The sequence below is a fragment of the Scyliorhinus canicula genome, chromosome 26, assembly GCF_902713615.1.
Source record: "Scyliorhinus canicula chromosome 26, sScyCan1.1, whole genome shotgun sequence".
NCBI lineage: Eukaryota > Metazoa > Chordata > Chondrichthyes > Carcharhiniformes > Scyliorhinidae > Scyliorhinus > Scyliorhinus canicula.
Window position 1 is genome coordinate 19,971,277 of NC_052171.1, and position 23,009 is coordinate 19,994,285.

At 50.8% G+C, this 23,009-nt stretch overlaps 1 protein-coding gene across 3 annotated transcripts in view; it reads left to right on the forward strand.

Annotated features, from left to right (window-relative positions):
* The window catches only part of LOC119957536 (zinc metalloproteinase-disintegrin-like BjussuMP-1), a 53,589-nt gene that overhangs the window by 20,760 nt on the left and 9,820 nt on the right, over nucleotides 1-23,009 (forward strand). For all 3 annotated transcript variants that reach the window (XR_005458817.1, XM_038785681.1, XM_038785682.1), the window contains exons 10-20: nucleotides 551-632; nucleotides 2,701-2,831; nucleotides 3,899-4,076; nucleotides 4,241-4,330; nucleotides 5,546-5,741; nucleotides 9,702-9,804; nucleotides 12,341-12,500; nucleotides 15,235-15,306; nucleotides 17,434-17,509; nucleotides 18,720-18,822; nucleotides 22,729-22,822. Coding sequence is in view for 2 of the 3 variants with exons in the window: in XM_038785681.1 (XP_038641609.1) it covers nucleotides 551-632; nucleotides 2,701-2,831; nucleotides 3,899-4,076; nucleotides 4,241-4,330; nucleotides 5,546-5,741; nucleotides 9,702-9,804; nucleotides 12,341-12,500; nucleotides 15,235-15,306; nucleotides 17,434-17,509; nucleotides 18,720-18,822; nucleotides 22,729-22,822 (1,285 nt within the window). In the remaining variant the exon portion in view is untranslated. The remainder of the gene's footprint in view (nucleotides 1-550; nucleotides 633-2,700; nucleotides 2,832-3,898; nucleotides 4,077-4,240; nucleotides 4,331-5,545; nucleotides 5,742-9,701; nucleotides 9,805-12,340; nucleotides 12,501-15,234; nucleotides 15,307-17,433; nucleotides 17,510-18,719; nucleotides 18,823-22,728; nucleotides 22,823-23,009) is intronic.

Below are 23,009 nucleotides of genomic sequence, written 5' to 3' on the forward strand. Positions count from 1 at the left end.
TTCATTGCTAAGCGTAGTTTAACCATTAATTGTGAGCTATATTTCTGTGATGTTTGGGTAGTTTAACATACCATATCCCTATTTGTGCATCAATCACTCGGGCAGCGAAGAATCCTTTCCTCGCAATTTTACAAATTAAAAAAAATAATTGTTGGGTTTCTTGAACTGTATCCCAGCAAATATTGGGGTTTGGCCCAGGACCCTAACAGTCAAGAAACGTAGGTGAAAGACAATATTTCGAGCACTTGTCGAGAGAGACCGCTGGTTCAGTGGTTTGAATTGGTTATCGGAGGCAAACGTATTCAGTGCTTTAGATGGTGGAGGGCTGTGGAATGCGGTGTGCTGTTCAAAATTCTACTGAGTTCAATGGGAACGGAAAATCCCGCCCCACCCACCCACCAGTGAAAGTCATTCCATTCCCAGTGCTGTCCACCTCTCCTCCTTCCTCGGGAACCCAAGCAAAACATTTTGGGGAAAAAAGCTAGCGACTCGTTCGTTCTGAGACAGCCCCTGTCTGAATTAACCTGTTTGCTGTCTCCCTTTCCCCCAGTCATGTGGATTTCACTGGAGATACAATTGGTTTGGCCCAAGTCAGTGCCATGTGCACAGGAGGCTCCGGAGCTATTAATCAAGTAAGTTTCGCACTTTGCTCAATTTGCTGACGGACGGGATAGGCTGGGGGAAATGGCTCCCATCCCGAAAGGGCTGGTAGAGGACAGGAGAGGGTACAGTTTGAAAATAAGGACCAGAAGATGGAAAGGTGATAGGAGGGGTAACGTTTTTGCGGACGGAGCGGTTAGCGCTGGGAGTGCGCTGCTCGGCAATGCGGCAGAGGCAAGTTCAGTGGAGCGGAGCATTCAAAAGAAGGAGCAGGGTCACGGGGAGAAGGCAGGGAAAGGCGAGGAGGTGAGTTGATCATTCATTTGGAGGGCTGGTGCAGACAGGAGGGCCAAATAGCCTCCTCCCTCCTGCACCGTAAACTATTATATAAACCGGCTCAGTGGAGCGGATTGGCACGAGACGGAAGAAATGACATTGATTGCTGTTCTGATCTGAAGAGATCGGTTCAGTCAGACACCAGTCAATATTTTCCTCAAGGCATCAGCAGGGTGGATGTGGTACATTTCGAGAAGGCTCCTCTCCCTATTTGGTTCACCCAATGTGACGTTTGGAGGCCCATCTGGCATCTTTGCTTCCTTGTGTGTTGAACATTGCGACATTGTTGAGGAACAGACATGCTGGATATTGCTTACCTGGTAAGAAATTAGAAAGTGCTGATGTCCAAAGGGTGTCCTCGTCAAGAAGTCACTTGAGGTTCACATGCAAGTGCAGAAAGCAAGGAGGAAGGCTCCTGTCCTTTTCTGCTTTGAGGGATTACAGGAGTGGTGTAGTCGAATCATGGTCAGACAGCACCTGGGGTACCTTTCTGTCCCGACCCTACCCAAGTCAGGAGTGTGATGGAATATTCTCCACTTGCCTGGATGAGTGCAGGTCAAACAACACTCAAGAAGCTCAACACCATCCAGGACAAAGCAGCCCCGCTTGATTGCTCCCCCTTCCACAAACATTCACTCCCTCCACCACCGACGCACAGTGACAGCCGTGTGTACCATCTACAAGATGCACTGCAGCAACTCACCAAGGCTCCTTAGACAGCACCTTCCAAACCCACGGCCTCTACCATCTAGAAGGACAATGGCAGCAGATACCTGGGAACCCCACCACCTGGAGGTTCCCCTCCAAGTCACTCACCCCCCTGACTTGGAAATATATCGGCCGTTCCTTCACTGTCACTGGGGCAACAGCCTGGAACTCCCTCCCTAACAGCACAGTGGGTGTACCTACACCTCAGGGACTGCAGCGGTTCAAGAAGGCAGCTCACCACCATCTTCTCAGAGGGCAGATAGGGATGGGTAATAAATGCCGACCCAGCCAGTGACACCCACATCCAATAAATGCAGATATGCTAAAAAAAAACCTCCTCACCCAAAGAACCTTCATCTTGAATTAGGACTCCACCACCACAGCCTGCTGTTAACAGAAACCTGCATTTATATAACACCGTTAATATGATCAAAAATCCAATGTTTTACACAAAAGCACCTCAGACAAAATCACAAACGTCAGTCACGTGATAGGTTCTGATGGCAGACGACCTCATGTCTGGTGAGAAAGGTAGGGATGAAAAGGGGTCAGGGAGGGAAGTTCAAAGTTCAGGACCCAGTGAGACGAAGGCACGGCCGTTGAAGTTGGAGAATGAGGTCAGTGCGGGCGGTCAGTGTTGGAGGAAGGCAGGGTTTATTGCGGGCTGGAGGAGCTTCCCAAGGCAGGGCGAGAGATTTGACATGGAGGTGATGCTGGATCGAGGGCCAACGCCAGTCAGTGAGAGCTGGCCAGAACGGTCAGCACGATCTGATTCCCCCGGCAGGATGCACAGAAACCGAGTTTGGGTGAGCTGGGGTTCCCAAGGGTGGAGGCCGGAGAGGCTGGAAATGGTGGCGAGTGGGTGTAACAAAACGATAGGCGAGGAATTTCACAGTAGAAGAGTTTGGGCCAAGGTTTGGAGCTGGGTGATACCACCTTCGGTGCCCCCACAATTCCATGGTGTTGGACAGGAGCCAGGTTGAGGTATTACCATCAGCTGGCATTGTACTGCGATCTGTTGGACACGGAGCTCTGAAGAGGTTAACTTCTCCCTAGGATCACCAAGGCAACGTTCATGGAGTTGCGTCGACAATAGCCCACGAGATGGGTCACAACCTTGGCATGAATCATGACGATAACACTTGCTTGTGTAGTTCCAATTCCTGCATCATGTCTCCAGTCTTGAGGTGAGTGATTCATTTCCCTGCATTGTTGGAAACGCACTGAGATAAAAGGGTGTTCCTTCACAACACGACCTTGGCAAGAAGCCTCACAGCTCTCCTACATTTAACAACCCGAGGTGTTCCCCTCATACCTCCGCTGCTTTGCCAGTAGAAACCTCTGTCCTTCACAGGGTGGTCGAGAAGAGGCCGGTTGACAAAATGGATGAGGTCTCACTGCAGAACAGCAGGTTGCTCACAACGTGGTCACAGCCAATTCGGCCCCCTTTCCGACACAGCCCTCGGATTGGGAGAGGAACTGATCTGACCCGTTGCAGAATCCAGGAGGGGAAAGAACCGGGCAGCATGAGTGGAGAGAGAAAGAGTTCATGTTTACAGTCCTCAGACAGATGCTGCCCGACCCTGGTGGGCTCTTTCTGTTTTCATTTCAGAATTGCAGCAACGACCTCTCTCCCCCCCCCCCCCCCCCCACCCTCACCCCCCCCCCCCCCAACACCCTCCCCGCACCCTCATCGTTGGGTAGACCAACGTTTATCTCCCACCCATTGTTGTCCCTTGAGAAGGTGGTGATGGTTGAGCCGCCTTCTCCAGCCCCGCTGCAGTCCCTGTGGTGTAGGTACACCCCCCGTGCTGTCAGGGAGTTCCGGGATTCTGACCCAGCGATGGTGAAGGAGCACCCAGTGTATTTCCGAGTCGGGGTGGGGAGTGACTGCAAGGGGTGGTGTGCCTGGGTATCCGCTGGCCCCATGTCCTGCCCGTCGGTAGTGGTCGCGGTGAAGGGGGGGCGACGGTGTGGATGACAGAGGGGGGGGGTGGGCTGGCGTGCAGGTGGAGATGGGAGCAGGCGGGTCTGTCTGATGAACGGGATCGGGACTGACTGGGGAAGCATAGCTGGCAAACGACAACGACCCTACTGTAACCGCTGGGGTCAACCAATTGGCATCGCCACAGCTTGCCTTGTGCCCGAGTGGTCTGACAGACCAGGAAGAGGTGTTTCTAACTCGAAGCAGCTTTGTGACGCGCTCAGGGAGAATCAGCCACTGTTGAACGCAAGTTATTCTTTAATGTTGCAGCTACACATTGCCAACAGAGTTCAGTTCCTGCAGCCACCAGCATTTCCAGAGTTTTGTGCTCACCCACACTGCCTCGTGCTTACGCGACCTTCCCAACCGAGATGAGATTGTGTCAAAACCAATCTGCGGTAACCGGTTCTTGGAGAAAGGGGAAGAGTGCGATTGTGGTAACGCAGAGGTAAGTACTGCCTCATTCACTTCAGCTCCCCCCCTGAGGGCAACGATGAGGGCATTTCTCCACCCTCTCTTTTTTTTGTCCTGGGGACAGACCTTCTGTCCTGTGCGGCAGCCAGCGGGCGCTGACGATGGTGTTTGACCCTCCTGCTGTTCTAATACCCACAGGAGTGCCTGAATCCCTGCTGTGACGCTCAGACCTGCCGGCTACACGAAGGAGCGCAGTGTGCTGAAGGCGCATGCTGCCAGGAATGCAAGGTACTTCGATTCTCTCCGCTGCCCTGTGCTGGCCCCTTTCTATTGGAATTCCTCGGCCTCCCAACAGTCTGGGAATCCCGCCATCCACAAAACGTCCCCCTCACAGTTTGGGGCGGCGAAAGCAAAAAGTACGTTGGGATTCATTAGGTCACCTTCACGGGGAGATCAACCCAAGTTGTCACCTGGGCGCTTGTCCCGTCCCATCTCTTGAGAGTCGTCGGGCCACTCTCTGAACTGGATAGGGTGGTCAAGAAGTGTGTTGACTGGCATCTAAATTCAGGGAGTGGTGTGATGAATGGCGAGGATGTGGGGCAAGATGGAATCAGGCCATTGAGTTGGATGATCAACAAGTGGCTGGGGGAGCAGGGAGGCGGGCGGGTGGCGAAGATCAAGGAGAAATGGGAAGGGGAGTTGGGAATGGAGATCAATTGGGGAGTATGGAGTGAGGCATTGCGAAGGGTAAACGGGGCCTCCTCTTGTGCAAGGATGAGCCTGATACAGTTTAAGGTGGTGCTCAGGGTATATGACTCGGGCGAGAATGAGTGGGTTCTTTCAGGGGGTAGCAGATGAGTGTGAGAGTTGTGGGCGGGGGCCAGCGAATCACACGCACATGTTTTGCAGTCGTGAAAAATTGGGAAGATTCTGGGCGGGAGTGTCCGCGGTCTTAGCCAGGATAGTGGAGGAGGGAGTGGACCCGGACCCTTTGGTGGGGATATTTGGGGTTTCAGAGAAGCTGGAGCCCATGGAGAGGAGGAAGGCCGATGTCTTGGCCGTCGCCTCTCTGATTGCACGGCGGCGAATCTTGCTGGAGTAGCGGTCGGCATCGCCACCGGGGGTAGCAGCACGGCTGGGTATCTGTACGACTTCCTGCAGTTAGAGAAGATAAAGTTAGAGTTAAGGGGCTCTTCAGGGGGGGTTTGAGGATGCTTGTGACCGTGTTTGAGGAGCTGTTCGTCGTGGGGGAGGGGGGAAGGTGAAAAAGGGGGAAAATCTGTACAGACTGTATAGTTGATTGTTGGGAAGTATGTTTCCCGGGGTGTTTGTTCGCTATAACCAGTTTTGATACATGTTTGTAATAAAATACATTTTTTAAAAAAAGAATTGGATCAACCACGATCAGAATGAATGGCAGAACAGGCTGGAAGGGCCGAATGGCCTCTTCCTGCTCCTGTTCTCTACATCTCTCAGAAATCTGCTTTCTCCCCTGGTTATTAGGTGAAAGCAGCTGGTTTGCTGTGCAGGAGGGCGAAGGATGATTGTGACCTCGCAGAGGTTTGTGACGGCAAGTCCAATGATTGCCCAGAAGACAACTTCGGCTTCAACGGGATTGCCTGTAAGGGAAACACAAGCTTCTGTTACAACGGGAAGTGCCCACGCCATCAGGACCAGTGTGTCTTGATGTGGGGAACAGGTGGGTTAAACCCTTGGAAACTTGTCACTCTCTCAAAATAATCCCCGCAGGCAGCTCGATCGTGGGCCGGTGCTCAGAAGAATTAGGAGCCGGGGCAATGATGAGACAGACTCCTCGGGGCCCTGAGCCTGCCCCATTATTTGGTTGGATTATGGCTGATTTGATTTCGGCCTCATCCCCATTTTCCCGCCTGCTCCCCGCGCCATTAATTGGGGCTACTCTCGCGCTCTTTCAAGGCAGATTGGAAAGTCTCAATGGAGTTCAAACCTTTTGGTAAGAAGCAGAACGTTTGTTTGTCAAGAAAGTCTATTGACCTGTTCAGTCTCACAGCATCCCCTCCCACTCAACCAGTGTCCCGGCTGTCCCCTATTTATAGATATATTTTTTTTACATAGAATTTACAGTGCAGAAGGAGGCCATTTGGCCCATCGAGTCTGCACCGGCTCTTGGAAAGAGCACCCTACCCCCTACCCAAGGTCAACACCTCCACCTTATCCCCATAACTCAGTAACCCCACCTAACACTAAGGGCAATTTTGGACACTAAGGGCAATTTATCATGGCCAAACCACCTAACCCGCACATCTTTGGACTGTGGGAGGAAACCGGAGCACCCGGAGGAAACCCACGCACACACGGGGAGGATGTGTAGACTCCGCACAGACAGTGACCCAGCCGGGAATCGAACCTGGGACCCTGGAGCTGTGAAGCGATTGTGCTATCCACAATGCTACCATGCTGCCCATATTGGTGGGAGTTATACCCAACACAAAGGAAGATGGTTGCGGTTGTTGGAATCAATCATCACAGTTCTGAGATATCATTGCACAAGTTCCTCAGAGTCGTGTCCTGGGCCCAGCCATCTTCAGCTGCTCCAGAAATGACGTTGCTTCCAACGTAAGTGGGGATGTTTGCGATGATTGCATAATGTTCATCACCGTTTACCACCAGCTGGAGGTTCAGTCACCGTCCCGAGTTGGAAATATATCGGCCGCTCATTCACTGACGCTGGGTTAAAATCCTGGACCTCCCTCCCTAACAGCGCCGTGGGTGTACCTACGCCTCATGGACTGCGGTTCACGAAGGAGGCTCACTACCGCCTTTTCAAGGGGCGATTAGGGGTGGGAAGCGATTACCGGCCATGCCAGCGATGCCTACATCCTGTGAACGATGAATTTCAAAGTAACAAACCTCTTCTCCTCCTTGTGTTGCTGGCTTAATGAGTTACGACATGAATTGCCATGGAAACAAAAGGTTGCGTCAGGGATAGACGTAACCAAAAAGAGATTATTTATTTCAGAAGTGTGATGAAATGCGAAGCAGCAGTGATCAGTACGAAATAAGGAAGGAAGTCAATGGTTATTAAGCAAGGGAGAGATGGTGAGCAGAGGTTCCAGAGTTTTAGCCGTTACTTTGCATCATTTTACGCAGGAATAATGTTATGAAAAGGCTTGACAGGGTGGAGAGGTAAGGTTGGGGAGCACAGGGTTTAGTGTGAAACTGACGAAATCAGCCCCAATCTGTGTTGAGGAAATTGATGTGATTGAAGGCTGATAAATCCCCCATGCTGATAATCTACATCCCAGAGGACTGGAGGAAGTGGCTGGAGAAATAGTGGATGCGTTGGTGGTCATCGCCCAAGATTCTGTAGACTCTGGAACAGTTCCTGCAGATTGGGGGGGTGTCGAATGTAACTCCACTGTTTCAAGAGGGAGATGGGGAGAAAGCAGGGAATTATAGACCAGTCAGCCTGACGTCGGTAGAGGGGAAACTTCCAGAATCTATTTATAAAAGATGTTGGAGCAGAGCATTTGGATAACAGTCACTGAATCAGACAGAGTCCGCATGGATTTATGAAGGTGACATCATTCCTGACAAATCGACTGGAATTCTTCGAGTATGTAACTAGTAGAGTTGACTAGGGGGAGCCAGTGGATGCGGTTTATTTGGACTTTTGGAAAGCTTTCAACAAAGTCCCGCACAAGTGATTAGCGTGTAAAATTAAAGCTCGTGGGTGTCTTGTTATGCTCTTGACGTAGCATAAGCTGCTTCCTTGATGTTCACTCTGACAAAGGAGGGTTCAGACGTGGAGATAACTTCAACACGTTTATTAAGCTATTTACAATTTGGATTCGACTCTCCTGTTAATCCTGTTATAGCTACTCAGACGGACGAACCAGTCTGCTACAATCCAGGTGGTGGGTGTGATGTTGAATCAACCCTGTGTCTGTACTCACTGAGTGTCTCCACTGGAAAGAGGAAGATCATGTGTGCTGTGTCCTTTATATATGGGTTGGTGTAATGCCCTCCTGTGGTAGTGTCACCTCTGTGTGTATCGTGAATGCCCATTGGTCGTGTCCTATCTTGCTGTTCTATTGGTTGAGTGTGTGTGATGTCTCTGGTGCTCCCTCTAGTGTCTAGCTAGTCTATGTGTGCTTACATTAACCCCTTGTGTATCTACAGTGATGCATATCACCACAATGGGATTGGGGGTAGTGCATTGAAATGAATAGAAAACTGGTTGGCAGACAGAAACGAGTAGGAATTAACGGGACTTATTCCAAATGGCAGGCAGTGACTAGTGGGGTACCGCAGGGATCGGTGCTGGGACCCCACCTTTCACTATATATATTAATGATTCAGGTGAGGGAATTAAATATAATGTCTGCAAATTTGAAGATGACACAAAGTTGGGTGGGAGGGTGAGCTGTGAGCAGGATGCAGAGATTCTTCAGTGGGATTTGGACAGGCTGAGTGAGTGGGCACATGCATGGCAGATGCAGTATAATGTGGATAAATGCTAAGTTATCCACTTTGGTGGCAAAAACAGGGAGGCAGATTATTGTCTGAATGGCCATAAATTAGGAGAGGGGAATGTGCAGCAAGAGCCGAGTGTTCTCCTACACCATGAAGGTAAGCATGCAGATATAGCAGGTGGTAAAGAAGGCTAATGGCTTATTGGTGTCCACAGCGAGAGGTTTCGAGTACAGGAGCAGGGATGTCTTGCTGCAATTATACAGGGTGAGTCTACGCTTGGAGTATTGGGGGCAGTTCTGGGCTCCTTATCTATGGAAGGATGTTCTTGCTGTCGAGGGAGAGCAGCGAAGGTTTACCAGACTGATTCCAGGGATGGCGGGACTGACGTACGAGGAGAGATCGAGTCAGTTTGGATTATGTTCGATGGAGTTCAGAAGAATGAGGGGGGTTCTAATAGAAACCTATTGAAATCGGACAGGAATGGACAGGATAGATGCAGGAAGATTGTTCCTGATGCTGGAGGGTGTCCAGAACCAGGGGTCACAGTCTGAGGATACGGGGTAGACCATTTAGGACAGAGAGGAGGAGAAATTTCTTCAACTAGAGAGTGGTGAGCCAATGGAATTCACTACCACAGGTCACAGTTGAGGCCAAAGCGTGCATGCTTCCAAGAAAGCGTCAGATATGACTAAAAGAAGGCAAGAACAGGTTATTGAGTTGGATGATCAGCCATGATCAGAATGAATGGTGGAGCAGGCTCGAAGGGCCGAATGGCCTTCTCCTGCTCCTCTTCTCTTTGGTTTCTATGTAGATCCCAGGAGGACGACTCCCCAGGCCGCAGAGCCGAGAAGGGAGAGTCGGAATCTCACGATCAGGGGTCAGCCGCCCATGAATGAGATGGGGAGGAGTTTGAAATATTTGGAATTCTCTATCCCAGCGGCTGGCTCTTGCTCGTTGAGTCTGCTCGCCAAAGAGCTTTGGATGGTTAGGGAAGAGTGGAATCGAGGGAGACGATCAATGGCAGCCAGGTTGAATGTGAAATAGGCTGTGAAAGGGTCAAATCAGCGTCTCCAGCTCCCTCCTCTTCAATTCTTAATGCGGTTGAAATCCTGTCGCACTTCCAATTTCAAATGAGTCAATAAAACATCTGACGACAAATAGTTCCAATTTAGCTCATTGGATATTTCTTTTCTGTTGGCAATAGGAGCACAGTCGGGGCCTGGCAATTGTTATCAAAGAAACAAGCAAGGTGACCAGTTCAGTTTCTGTCGGAAAACAGCATCTGGTTATGAGCCCTGCATGAGTCAGTAAGTGTTCCTCACCATATGCATCATTCCCTTTGCTTCACCTGGTGCTCAGTTTCCCACCATTAAAGTTTGGATTTTCTCGGACTGCGAAATCTGGAGAAAAAGGAACGGGATCCTGTATGCCCCTTAAATCTTGATCATCAGTGCTCCCTGGATCAACCTCGCCCTTTCCAAACTCCATTAATTTCAATTCCACCAGGAGTTGCCAAGGAGAGTGCAACAGGGAACAGTTAACTGTCAACATTCTGTATAAATTTAATCCAGGTAGGCAAACTCTGATTGGTCAAGGCATTCTCATGGGGAATGACCCCGGGAATGGCTGTTTCCTCCTCCCCCCACACCCTACCCCCACCACCACCACCTTCTCTCAAGCTTTTGATTTTTGAAAAAAGGTGCAATGGATAGTATATGCTCCTTCTGTGATTACGCCTTTGGACATCACTTTCTAAACAATCCTGATTGGGCCAACAATTACGCAGACAAATGTTCAGAAAATAACGGTAGTTTTCAAGGATTTTTATCTGTATTGGTAAATGTATTGTTTTAATAAGTTAACAATATTGTTTTAATAAGTTTCATTCAATGTTTCTGTGCCTGGAAGAGTAAAACCTGTAGTTAGATTCATGCTGGACAAAGGTGTTTGCATGTGTGGGGCTGGTCAAGTTCCAACTCTGTGTCTATTGTGCTTAGAGAGGGTTACTGTGGAAAGAGTAAATAAATAAGTCAGCAGAAGTGTGCTGTGTTGCTCAGCAACTGGGGCCTTGGAAGATGGAGAAGCTTCCGAAAGCACAAGTTACAGTTCAGATAACCAGGGAATTGGTATAGAAAGAGCATTTGCGACCACTGGATAAGAGACCAGAGACCAAGGTATTGTTCGGAAGTATTCAAGGAAGAGTGGACAAAACATTCTAAGTTGAAAAGACAATTGTCGTAACTAGTTTTGAAGTTGGCCAGCAGACTTCAGAGGTGGATGAAACTTTTGATGCCATGTTAATGCAGTCTGGGAATCGAGAGTTAAAACTATTGTGAGCAGTTTGCATAGCAGTCAAGTCAAACAAATCCTAAAGCGGTTGATGTAAAATCTTGAACCAAGTTCGCTGTGAAATTGGAGTGGAAGCTTTGTTTCGAAGTGTCATTTTTAAAAACCTGGTCTGGATTTTGGAACGCAAACCACTTGGAGAAAGCATTATCATGGGAGAAGATTTTAAAGTGTGTCTTAGCTGGGGGGGATTCTGAGGACAAATCCACAGTCACCAACTTGGGTTCAGAGGAGAGTGCATGTATTTGACCATAGTCATCTTGTGTGCTTAAAAGGGACTTTGTGTTCATGAGACGTTGTAGATTAAGATGTTCTTTGTAATCCATGTTAATCCTAAAATCTGTTAAACTGGGAGAGAGGAGTATTGTATTGTCATCCAATTTCTTCTCTTGTTTAAGGGACTGGTTTAGCTCACTCAGCTAAATCGCTGGCTTTTAAATCAGACCAAGCAGGCCAGCAGCACAGTTCGATTTCCGTACCAGCCTCCCCGAACAGGCGCCGGAATGTGGCGACTAGGGGCTTTTCACAGTAACTTCATTGAAGCCTACTCGTGACAATAAGCGATTTTCATTTCATGAATGTTGTTTTTTTTCTTGTTGTTAAAACTAATTTGAGGTTCTGTGACTTTGTTCCTTCATGTTTCATTTTAAAATTGTTTTGAGACAAGGGGGGGGCGATTCTCTGGGGGGGGAGGCCTCCAATGGGGTCTGGCCCGCGATCGGGGCCCACCGATTGGCGGGCCGGCCTCTTTCCCCCCCCTCCCCCGGGACTACTTCCTGCCGTGGCCGGTCCCTGAACACCGACCCCACGCTGGGTTGGGGCCGGCACGCGTAAGAAGTTCCCCGCGCCTGCGCAGGATGGGGCGGCCTAACTGCGCATGCGGGGACCCAAGGCGCCATGTCTTTTACGCAGCGCCGGGTCTCCGACTCCGCGCCGAGGCCCTGCCCCCGCAGATCGCGCCACGACCCTGCCAGCCCCACGGAGGCCCCCAGAAAACACTCCGGTTTTTACTCTGCCGTCGGCACTTAGACTCCCGTTGGGAGAATCCCGCCTAGGGTTCTATTCTGGGATCTTCCCGTCCAATTATAACATCAACTTTGATAGTAACACAAACAATTTAAATTCATCGCTGATGTTTGTCACGTTGCTCACTGACACATGCGAGAAGCCACATATACCCCGTTCTCTGCCAACAGGAGGAGTCGGTCCACCCCATTGCTCATTTTTCAACTAAACAAAGCTTGCGGTCAGCCATTCCCTGGTTCATTCCCCATGCTAATGCCTGGACCAATCAGAGTCCACTTGCCAACCAGTCAGCCTTCTCTTCTCATGCAGTATAATTTGTTGCTCCCTTTAAATCCTTGCATATCTGCCCTGATGGGTGCAAGGAGAAAAGCTTCGACAATGCGTCTCATTTTTCAGAAATTGTTAGAAAACGTGTCTGGAATGCGGAATGCTCGCCTCTCACCTCTGACATTCTCCCGCCCTCACCCACAGGGATATCATGTGCGGACAACTGAACTGCGTTGGTGGGAATAAAAAGCCACCTTTCAAATATGGCGAACTTGGCATTGGGCAGGCAACTTGCCGAGTTATATTGGCCGGGGATGGAATAAAAGGATTGGTTCAAAATGGAACAAAGTGCGGAGACAACAAGGTAATGGAATGAATGTTGAAATCCCTCGCGCTGGCACCACTTTTAGTTTCTTCAATTTTTTCCGATCATGGAACATGGCAAAGCTGTTCAGCCCATTATGTGATGCTGGCACATGTTTAGCCTCACACCCTGTGTGAGGAATTTCAGGTATATTGTGTTCCATGTATTTAGTGCAGTAAAGGGTTAAAAACCTGGGTTAGTGTGTGCAACTGCTGTTTTTAAAAAATCCTGGTTTGAAAGTCAGCCAAGCATTTTAGAGACAGAGATGGAATTAAAGCATCGTAAAGGTATGTGGTAATTCATTCATTCCAGCCATGGATATTGTTTGCTGAAGTTGGGCTGATGTAATTTTCTTTATAGAAAGAGGGTTCCCTGGGGGAGTGGATAATTAGAGACATTGGCCAAGATGCTCCGGCCCGCCAGCCGCATTTGCTGGCGCGGCCCCACCAGCGCCGGGATTCTCCGTCCCCGCAGCCGGAGTTCCCCATTGTGGGCACCCCACGCCGTCGGGAAACCCGCGGGCATGGGTGCGCTGCCGGCGGACTAGAGGATCCCACGGACGGGGAATTCCGCAGCTTGGTAGGATGATGTAACTAATGGGAGGAGCTAGGTTCTGCATTATTCTGACGGGGTGCCAGGTCTCTTTCTTCAAGAAGTCTCAACAGATCGCTATCCAGTGTTTGGCAAGTAATCCTGTGTTTGCTCAGCACTTGAAGAGTGGCTTTTGACCAGAGCTGGGTTTTACCTGAGTGGAGATAAACAGCGGGATTCCCCCTTCTGGGGACTAAGTTCCAGGGGGAAAATCAGCGCCAATCACTCCGGCGTCAACAGTCCCCAAAAGTGTGGAGAGTGTGGATGACGGAGGGGTTGGCACCATTTCGGCCAATGCCAAAGGGACTGCGCGCATTTACACATGCGCTGAAGGGCCGGCGTGATCTTGCGCATGCGCAGAACTGCCGGCGTATTTTGCCGCATGCGCGGCAGGTTTTCTACTCCGCGCTGGCCGTGGTTGAGCCCTACAGGGGCCGACGCGGATGGAAGGGGTGCCCCCATGGCACAGGTCCGCCCACGGATCAATGGGGCCAGACCACCATAGGGGTCCCCCTGGGGTCGGATCCCCGTCCCCCCCCCCTCCCCGAAGACCGCCACAGCCGACTTACCTGCCAGGTCCCGCTGTGTGGGACTGGCCAAAAACGGATGGCCAATCAGACCATCAGGGCCCGGAGAATTGTCGGGGGGGGGGGGGGGGAGGGCGCTGCCAACGGCCCCGACTGGCGAGGCATGAACCCCGCCCCTGCCCGAAAAACGGCGGCGGAGAATATGGCAGCCGGCGTTCTCATAATATACACACAAGTATATGATGGTGCACAGACAGACACTGACTGACACACAGGATGACCAATCAACACACAGAACACAGCAGCCAATCACCAGACAGGACACGACCACTCAAAGCCAGAGGGCGCTAGTTTTCCCGCTCTCTCGGGATGCAGCCTCTGAGACAGTCAGAGCCCGTGAGCAACAAGTAGAACAAACACCATGTGGTAGAAAGATAGTCTGGTCAGGTTAGCCTCAGGTCTCCAGTCAACTCAGCATAGTGTCAGCCCACAGTTCAAGTATGTTTACTAGTTAAGAGTTCAATAAAATCGAGTTGCATTTCTTCAAGTTTTGGAAGCCTGTCTCTCTCACTGCTCTGGTAAACGCAGTCCTCGCAGACCCAGCTTACCCAACACATCAGGTGTCAGGGTGGAACGGAATTCGCGCTGACCCCCGGGGATTCTCTGACCCGGCAGGGGGTTGGAGAATCCCACCCATGATATATCAGTTAGGAATTCAGGCTCCAGGGCAGCACGGTGCCCTAGTGGTTAGCACAACCGCCTCACAGCGCTGAGGTCCCAGGTTCGATCCCGGCTCTGGGTCACTGTCTGTGTGGAGTTTGCACATTCTCCCCGTGTCTGCGTGGGTTTCGCCCCCACAACCCAAAAATGAGCAGAGTAGGTGGATTGGCCACGCTAAATTGCCCCTTAATTGGAAAAAATAATTGGGTAATCTAAATTTATAAAAAAAAAGGAATTCAGGCTCCATTGTCATTATTAAATATTGTTAAGGAGTAATTGTGAGCTATTCTCTTGTGTGATGTGCACGTTATTTCAATTCTGTGTTACATATCCCTATTGATGTGTCGAGTCACTTATGGAGCAAAGTATCCTTTTGTCACAGTCTGACAAATTACATAAACTATTGAGCTTTCAGTCCAGTATTTCAGGAACTGTGGGTTCCGACCGGGAACTGCAGCTTCCAGCATACCTGTCCAACTGGTTCCCAAAATGCTTCAGCCAAACGATCGTGCGATTAGAACCAACCCGATTTCAGGTTAAGATTTCCAGATCATCATAAAGAGAAAAATTCTCCACCTCTTCCCACCCTGCACGTCGCCCCCAGCGATTCGAGACCTCTGTGCTTGGCAGCTGATTCGCTCACCAGTCACCAGAGGGAACGTCTGCCCTCGTTGTCCCCGGCTATCTTGTGAAATGTCATCCCTAACCCCCAGCCCGCAGCCTTTATCGTTCTGAATGATGAAACAGTGCCAAGTGTTCACGTGGCCACGGTCTGATCACTGAGATTGGTGAGTAGGTAGGTTCCATATCAGAACAAAGCAACAAGAAAACACATTCTCCCCGTGTCACACTACTGTATGAATGACCTGTTCTCAACAAATCTGTCCTCTCTACAGATGTGTGTCGACTCCAGGTGTACTGCCGTTAAACTCGCTGAGGACTGTTCCAGGAAGTGCCCTGGACGTGCGGTAAGTTGGTCATCTCTCTCTCTCTGGGGCCCTTCTTAATTCCATTCAGAGGATTCATCCTGAATCTGAACAGCCACACCCAGGAAAGGTCGTCAGGTTTCCCCCCCCCCCCCCTGCGCCCCACCCCCCACCCCCCCCGCTCCACTCGGGGTCACCATTTCCAACTGCACGGTTGCTGTACATTCCTCTGCTCATTCAGCCTTGGAGAATGCTGAGCTGCTGTTTAATTTCTGACTGCCTCCCTCTGTTCTTCTCCCTCGGCCCTCTCTCTTTGTCTGTCTTTCTCTCTCTCGCTCTCTCCCACTCTGTCTCTCATTCTGTTTCCCTTTCTCCCTCCCACTCTCTTCCTGTTTCCCCTTCTCTCAGTCCCCCTTTCTTTTCCTCCCTCTGACTCCCTTTCTCCCCCCCCCTCTCCTTCCCTCTCTCTCTCCCCTTCCCTCTCGCTCTCCCCTCTTCTCCCCCTCGATATATCTCCTCCCCCTCTCTGTCTCTCTCTTTCTGTCTCCCCTCTCTGTCTCTCTCTCTCTCTCTCATTGAATCCCCCTCTCTCGGTCTCTCTCTACCTTTCTCTCCCTCTCTCTGTCTCTCCCTCTGTCTGTGTCTCACTCTGACCCTCCCTTTTACTCTGCCTCATCTCTGTCACCTCTCTCGCTGTCACTCTCTCTCTCTCTCCCTCTGTCTGCCTCCCTCGAGCTCTTTGTCTCTGTCTGTCTGCCCCTCTGTTTGTCTGTCTGTCTCTCTGTGTCTCAGTCTCTGTGTTCCTTCCGCACTCCCCTCCTCCAGTTTCTAGTTCAGGAAGAACAATGGACAGCTTCCAACATGCTGAGGCAACATGATCTGCTTTTGATTCAACATTGCCGTGCGATCTGTCTGCAGATTAGGCAGCACCTACCTGCACACAATATTCAACATACTTTCAGTTATCACTGCGCTGATCACGGTGCCGAGGTATATACAGTGAGCTGGAGAATTCCGCAGGGAACTGTTCCAGGTTGATTCTCGCGTTCTGTTCAGACATTTCTGGGAACATTTGTCAAATCACATTTGGCCCTGTTCACCTCCGTTTCGAGTGCTAAAGTCTGTACTTACCCTCCTAGCCCGTGGCTCCGTACAGCCCTCCGGGAATTCAACTTTTAAAAAATTGGGCGCGATTCTCCACAAATGCGGCGAGTCGTAAAGGCTGCCGTGAAACTGGGCGTGTTTCACGGCAGCCTCCGCGCCCCCTCCCGGGACCCGATTCTCCCCCCCCGGGCGGGGCTAGCAGCGCGGCCCCGTGAAGCACGGCATCGCGGGCTTAGCGACGGTCGCTAAGCCCGCGCGCCAAGCGTCACGGCGGCTGACGCGCACGATGACGTGGTGCGGCCGTGCCAATCGGTGCCGTGGTTGTCCGGGACGGCACTTTGCGGCCGTTTTCACGAACGGCGAGAGCAGGTGTGTTTGCGTTTGTGAAAACGGCCGTCAAGGCCTGGGAACTCGGCCCATCGGCCTGGGGAGAACCGCTGTTCGCCGTAAAAAACGGCGAGCAGCGATTCGTGTCGTGGGGCGGTCATTGGGGGGGGGAGAAATGTCGGGAAGGCCCTCCCGCTATTCTCCGACCCTTTGTGGGCAGCGGAGAATCGCACCTATTCAACTTTAATAAATTCAATGAATCGGTTCCTGAAAACTCTCGAGATTAAAACTACAAAGTTAACTTCTGCCCTCTTTGAGCCTGCGAGCCATGCACTGCCCTTACGGTGACATCCTGCAACCCATTCATCTTTTTTCCAATTAAGGGACAATTTAGCATGGCAAATCCCACCGTGCCCGCCACACCCTATGCAACCCATCAGTAAGCTCCTCGAGGAGTGGGGTTTCCAAATGCCCCTCCCCCCCCCAGCTTTACCCCAGAGCCTCCAGGAATTAAACGCTAATCCTCCCGTTTCTTTTGGGCACGAGTGAGCCCGTGTGCCTTGCGGGGGGAGAAAGTGTGCGTTCAAACCCCAACCCACCCTCCCACGCAAAGGGGCATGGAGATTCAGAGTAGGCCTGCCTCCCGCCCTGTGCAGAAAATCCCTGTGTGGCAGCAGTCCGGGAAACTCAGCCAGCAGTCGCTCCGTCAATCCTCACCCTTGTCTTCCCCGTGTGCAGGTCTGTAATCACCTGGAGGAGTGCCAGTTTGAAGTTCAAGATTCGTCATCGGGGTCCAGCACGTTGCCTTCATACGGTACGTCTTGCACAACGACCAGTGGCTTCCTGGGATAGTGGGCAACGTGTCAGCGGCTCGGTTATCCCAGTCGATCCCCCCCCACACCCCCGTGGGCTCTGGGGTTTCCTCCAGTCGCCTAATCCTAGACACTGAACATGGGTCGGCAATCTGGCTGTGGGAGGCATCACATTTCCCCCCCACCCCCCCAACCCCACCCTGCCCAGTCCTGACCCAATAGATTGACTCTTTCCAGATGTACCTTGAACGCAAAGTGGGTGTGAAGGGGTGGGGAGGGGAGGGGAGGGGGGGGGGGGGGGGGTGCAGAATCCTAGCTCAATACATCTCTTTCACCCTCATTTCCAAGGGTGGGCAGGAAGAATTTGGGATTCTCCCGCGTCTCAACGTGCCCTTCGGGGATCAGGGGGTGCTTTCCGAACGGGTGCGGGCCGGGACCTTTTTGCCCCCAATCCAGGTGGACTCCGAAATCCGGCGTTGCCCGATGCCCTTGCCTTCCTCAACCCGCAGTCAGAAGGAGTGAGAGTCTGTCTTGGGGTTGGGCGATGAGCTTTCGCAACCCTTTGATCATAGAATTTTACAATGCAGGAGGCCATTCGGCCCATCGAGCCTGCACCGGCTCCTGGAAAGAGCACCCTACCCAAGGTTAACACCTCCACCCTATCCCCATAACCCAGTAACCCCACCCAACACTAAGGGCAATTTTAGGCGCTAAGGGCAATTTATCACGGCCAATCCACCCTAACCTGCATATCTTTGGACTGTGGGAGGAAACCGGAGCACCCGGAGGAAACCCACGCACACACGGGGAGGACGTGCAGACTCCGCACAGACAGTGACCCAAGCCGGGAATCGAACCTGAGACCCTGGAGCTGTGAAGCGATTGTGCTATCCACAATGCTACCGTGCTGCGTTGAACCTCCAGTCCTCAAAAAGCACAACGCGGCACAGGAGTCAGGCTCCCTCAGACTCTGAAACGTGTCGTCCCTGATCCACAAACGCTCCGAGTTGGGCGTGTGTGACAGTTTGGTGCTGTTTTTCCATTCTCGTGAGAAATCCTGGTGGAAAGCGTCTCAACTGATTGGGATGGGCCCCCTTCCCACCAACCAGCGAGAGCCGGGACACAACCCACAGTTACTGTGCCAAACCACTGACTTGTTGACTTTGCTGTGAGTAATCAGGATAATATATCTTTCCTTTCTTTTCCCTGTAGCGATAGTTATCATTGTTTTGATTGTGGTGTTGATCATCACGGCTGTTGGGATTGCTGCCTTTGTGCACAGGAAACACAACAGGAAAACTGCAGCCACTCCAAGGTAAGTGTTGATCTACTGACATTGGGACTAAACTGCTCATCTTTCGGGGCTTGTGGGAGGAAACCGGAGCGCCCGGAGGAAACCCACACACACACGGGGAGAACGTGCAGACTCCACACAGACAGTGAAGCCGGGAATCGAACCCGGGACTCTGACGCTGTGAGGCAGCGGTACCGACCGTCAGTGCGGCCCATGATCTAGGCTGACACTGCCGTGCTGGTACTGACGGGAGTGCTGCACTGTCAGCAGGGCTGTCTTCCAGATAAGATGTTGAAACGCAGCTCAGCTCCGCCCACTGTCACCAATAGGGGCAGTTCTCCCGGTGACCCGCACAACAGACTATCTGATCTGATCACGTCGCTGTTTGTCCCAACCTGCTGCGTGCAAACCGATGGCCAAGACTACACTTTGAAAAGCATTCCTTTGTCCTCAGCACCCCTCAGCACTGGCTGAACTTGTTTCAGAAGCCAGTGGATTGACTCATACACCTGGTATCAAAGTAGAAAAGCAATTGCTTCTGAGATTCCACTCCACTGATCCCACAGGTTAGACGGCCTCCGGATTTCCAACGTCACTCTTGTTTTGAACAGAAACTTTTATTTTCTCGTCAACAACATTTAAAATCCCAGTTCCCAGCTAAGGAAATAAAGCCACAAGATTATCTGGTCTGAACGAAGCAAAATAAACTTTACTGTAGAAAGTCAGAAATGTCAAACAATTCATAATGTTTATCTTAAATTCTAATATTTAAATTGACATGAGATGGATGACAATTAGCAAGGAAACAGTAGTCAAACACACACCGCTGCACAGTAAATGGTAGAGGCAACCAAGACAGATCGCACGGATTTCTCAGCAGCCCGTCCAGACATCGGTGACCACTGTTATACGACTGAAATTCTGCCTCGCTCAGGAGAGATTTCAACTCGTCACTTCTGAATTCCCTCAAAAGCCACTCCAACTCAGAGTGACCCGTTGACTGCTTGCTTCCCAGTGTTTCAATCTCTTCTCCTGAGATTGCATCCCACGGGATTCACAAAGCTGCAATGCCACCTCTCATTACCGGCACGTCTCCGAGTCCTTTGCAGACGGCTAACCTGTCTGAGCTGGCACTGCCTCTGTGCTTCTCTAAACTCCAGTTTTCCAGCCTCCACAAGCTAGTGGTAAGGGCCAGGGTTTAGAAAACTGCAAAGTATATCATGGAGATCACCTGACCTCCAACTGTTTATACATTTTGGTTACATAGAATGTACATTAAATTTACATAGAATTTACATAGAATTTACATAGAATTTACATAGAATTTATAGTACAGAAGGGGGCCATTCGGCCCATCGGGTCTGCACCGGCTCTTTGAAAGAGCACCCTACCCAAGATCACACCTCCACCCTATCCCCATAACCCAGTAACTCAACCCAACACTAAGGGCAATTTTGGTCACTAAGGGCAATTTAGCACGGCCAATCGACCTAACCTGCACATTTTTGGACTGTGGGAGGAAACCGGAGCCCCCGGAGGAAACCCACGCACACACGGGGAGAACGTGCAGACTCCGCACAGACAGTGACCCAAGCCGGGAATCGAACCCGGGACCCTGACGCTGTGAGGCAGCGGTGCCGACCGTCAGTGCGGCCCATGATCTAGGCTGACACTGCCGTGCCGGTACTGACGGGAGTGCTGCACTGTCAGCAGGGCTGTCTTCCAGATAAGATGTTGAAACGCAGCTCCCCTCCGCCCACTGTCACCGATAGGGGCAGTTCTCCCGGTGACCCGCACAACAGATTATCTGATCTGATCACGTCGCTGTTTGTCCCAACCTGCTGCGTGCAAACCGATGGCCAAGACTACACTTTGAAAAGCATTCCTTTGTCCTCAGCACTGGCTGAACTTGTTTCAGAAGCCAGTGGATTGACTCATGCACCTGGTATCAAAGTAGAAAAGCAATTGCTTCTGAGATTCCACTCCACTGATCCCACAGGTTAGACGGCCTCCGGATTTCCAACGTCACTCTTGTTTTGAACAGAAACTTTTATTTTCTCGTCAACAACATTTAAAATCCCAGTTCCCAGCTAAGGAAATAAAGCCACAAGATTATCTGATCTCAACAAAGCAATTTATACATTTTGGTTACATAGAATTTACATAGAATGTATAGTACAGAAGGGGGCCATTCGGCCCATCGAGTCTGCACCGGCTCTTTGAAAGAGCACCCTACCCAAGATCACACCTCCACCCTATCCCCATAACCCAGTAACTCGACCCAATGCTAAGGGCAATTTTGGTCACTAAGGGCAATTGATCATGGCCAATCGACCTAACCTGCACATTATTGGTCTGTGGGAGGAAACCGGAGCACCCGGAGGAAACCCACGCACACACGGGGAGAACGTGCAGACTCCGCACAGACAGTGACCCAGCCGGGAATCGAACCCGGGACCCTGGAGCTGTGAAGCAGTTGTGCTAACCACCATGCTACCGTGCTGCCCCTACGAGGAGCACAAGAGTGTGTTTTTCCGTTGTTATGCAACAGAGGCCTTAAGCACTTTTAAACAAAACAAAGTTTATTCTGCAAATTCATTTAACATTTTCTGAACACACACAGTAAGCATTTTATCAACGACAAACATAAGTCCCCCACACAGCTACAGTTCTCTACATATAAAACCCTTAATAACTTACTTCCCTTTCAACTGTATCAATTTGATGATAACATCCACTAAACCAGGAAAACCCTTTTACCCAAAACAGTAGGGGTTGAATTCTTTCCAGAAAACAGTTATCACTTTTAAATGATCAAGTGATCTGAATACCTTTTAACATACAAAGAGAGAGAGACAAAAGAAACCTTTGTCTGAATCCAGATTCCAACTGTGTAAACCAAAAGTAAAACTCAGAGCCACAGCCCAGCTCCACCCACACAATGACATCACTGAAGCCATGTGATAATACAAACATTTCTTAAAGGGAACAGAGCAAACGCTTAGCAGGGTAATGGGACTTGCTGGCTGATAAGCAGGGAGGACGGCAGGTTGCCCAATGCGCTGTTCCCGCTTCCATTCCCTGGGAGGACATCAGGCGGTGTCTTGCGCTGTTAAACACAGCCCTGAGGCAGCACGGCGAGAATGGTCCATTGGTGAGGGGTTTGCACCCTGCTTATTTCTGTGCAATGTGACCTGATTGAGGTTTTCAAGATGTTAACCGGGAGAGACAGGGTGGATGAAGATAAATTATTTCCAGTGGTTGGAGATTCTAAAACAAAGGGGCAGAGTCTAAAAGTTAGGGATAGATCGTTCAGGACAGATGTTAGGAAGAACTTGTTCACTCAAAGGGTGGTAGATATTTGGAACTCTCTCCCACATACAGCAATTGATGTTCGATCAGTTGTTAATGTTAAATCTGAGATAGATAGATTTTTGTTCAGCAAAAGGCATCACGAGATGTGGGCCAAAGGCAGGTCTTTAGGCCACAGATCAGCTGTGATCTCATTGAATGGCGGGATAGGCTCGTGGGGCTGAATGGCCGACTCCTGTTCCCGTGTTATCAACCTTTCCTGCTCCAAACCTTTCCCCCTTGCAGTGGGCAATGCCGGAATTCCTGTTGTGGGTCACTGTGGTTCTGCCGCAACGTTGCACAGGACGCCTGCTGGAAAAGATCACCTCTGACCTCAGGTCCATCGTCGCGTTGAGTCGGGTCAATGACCTCCGACTTCCAAGCTGGGGGTGCCTCGGGGCGGAGTTTGATGGGTTGGTGGCGGGTCTGGGAAGCGGCGTGTGCCCCTCAGAGCTCCATTGACTCAGGCGGGACGGGGAAACGCCCCTCTCTCTTGGCGTCAGCCGCCTGCGCTGCCCCGCGTTGTTGTTGTCACGTTCTTACCTTCGTCCTATCAACTCCCGATTTTGTCTCTAGGGGTCAGCAGCCTCCAACGTCTGGCCTCACCAACCTGGCCTTCACCGACAGCTCTCCGGCCACTCCACAGCAGTCGAGACTCCAAGCCCGTTGGGTAAGTCCTTCGCTTGTCGCGCGGCAGCAGGGGGGGTGCGGCTAGGCAGTGGAGCGGTTACCCTTTTACCCAAAACAGTAGGGGTTGAATTCTTTCCAGAAAACAGTTATCACTTTTAAATGATCAAGTGATCTGAATACCTTTTAACATACAAAGAGAGAGAGACAAAAGAAACCTTTGTCTGAAT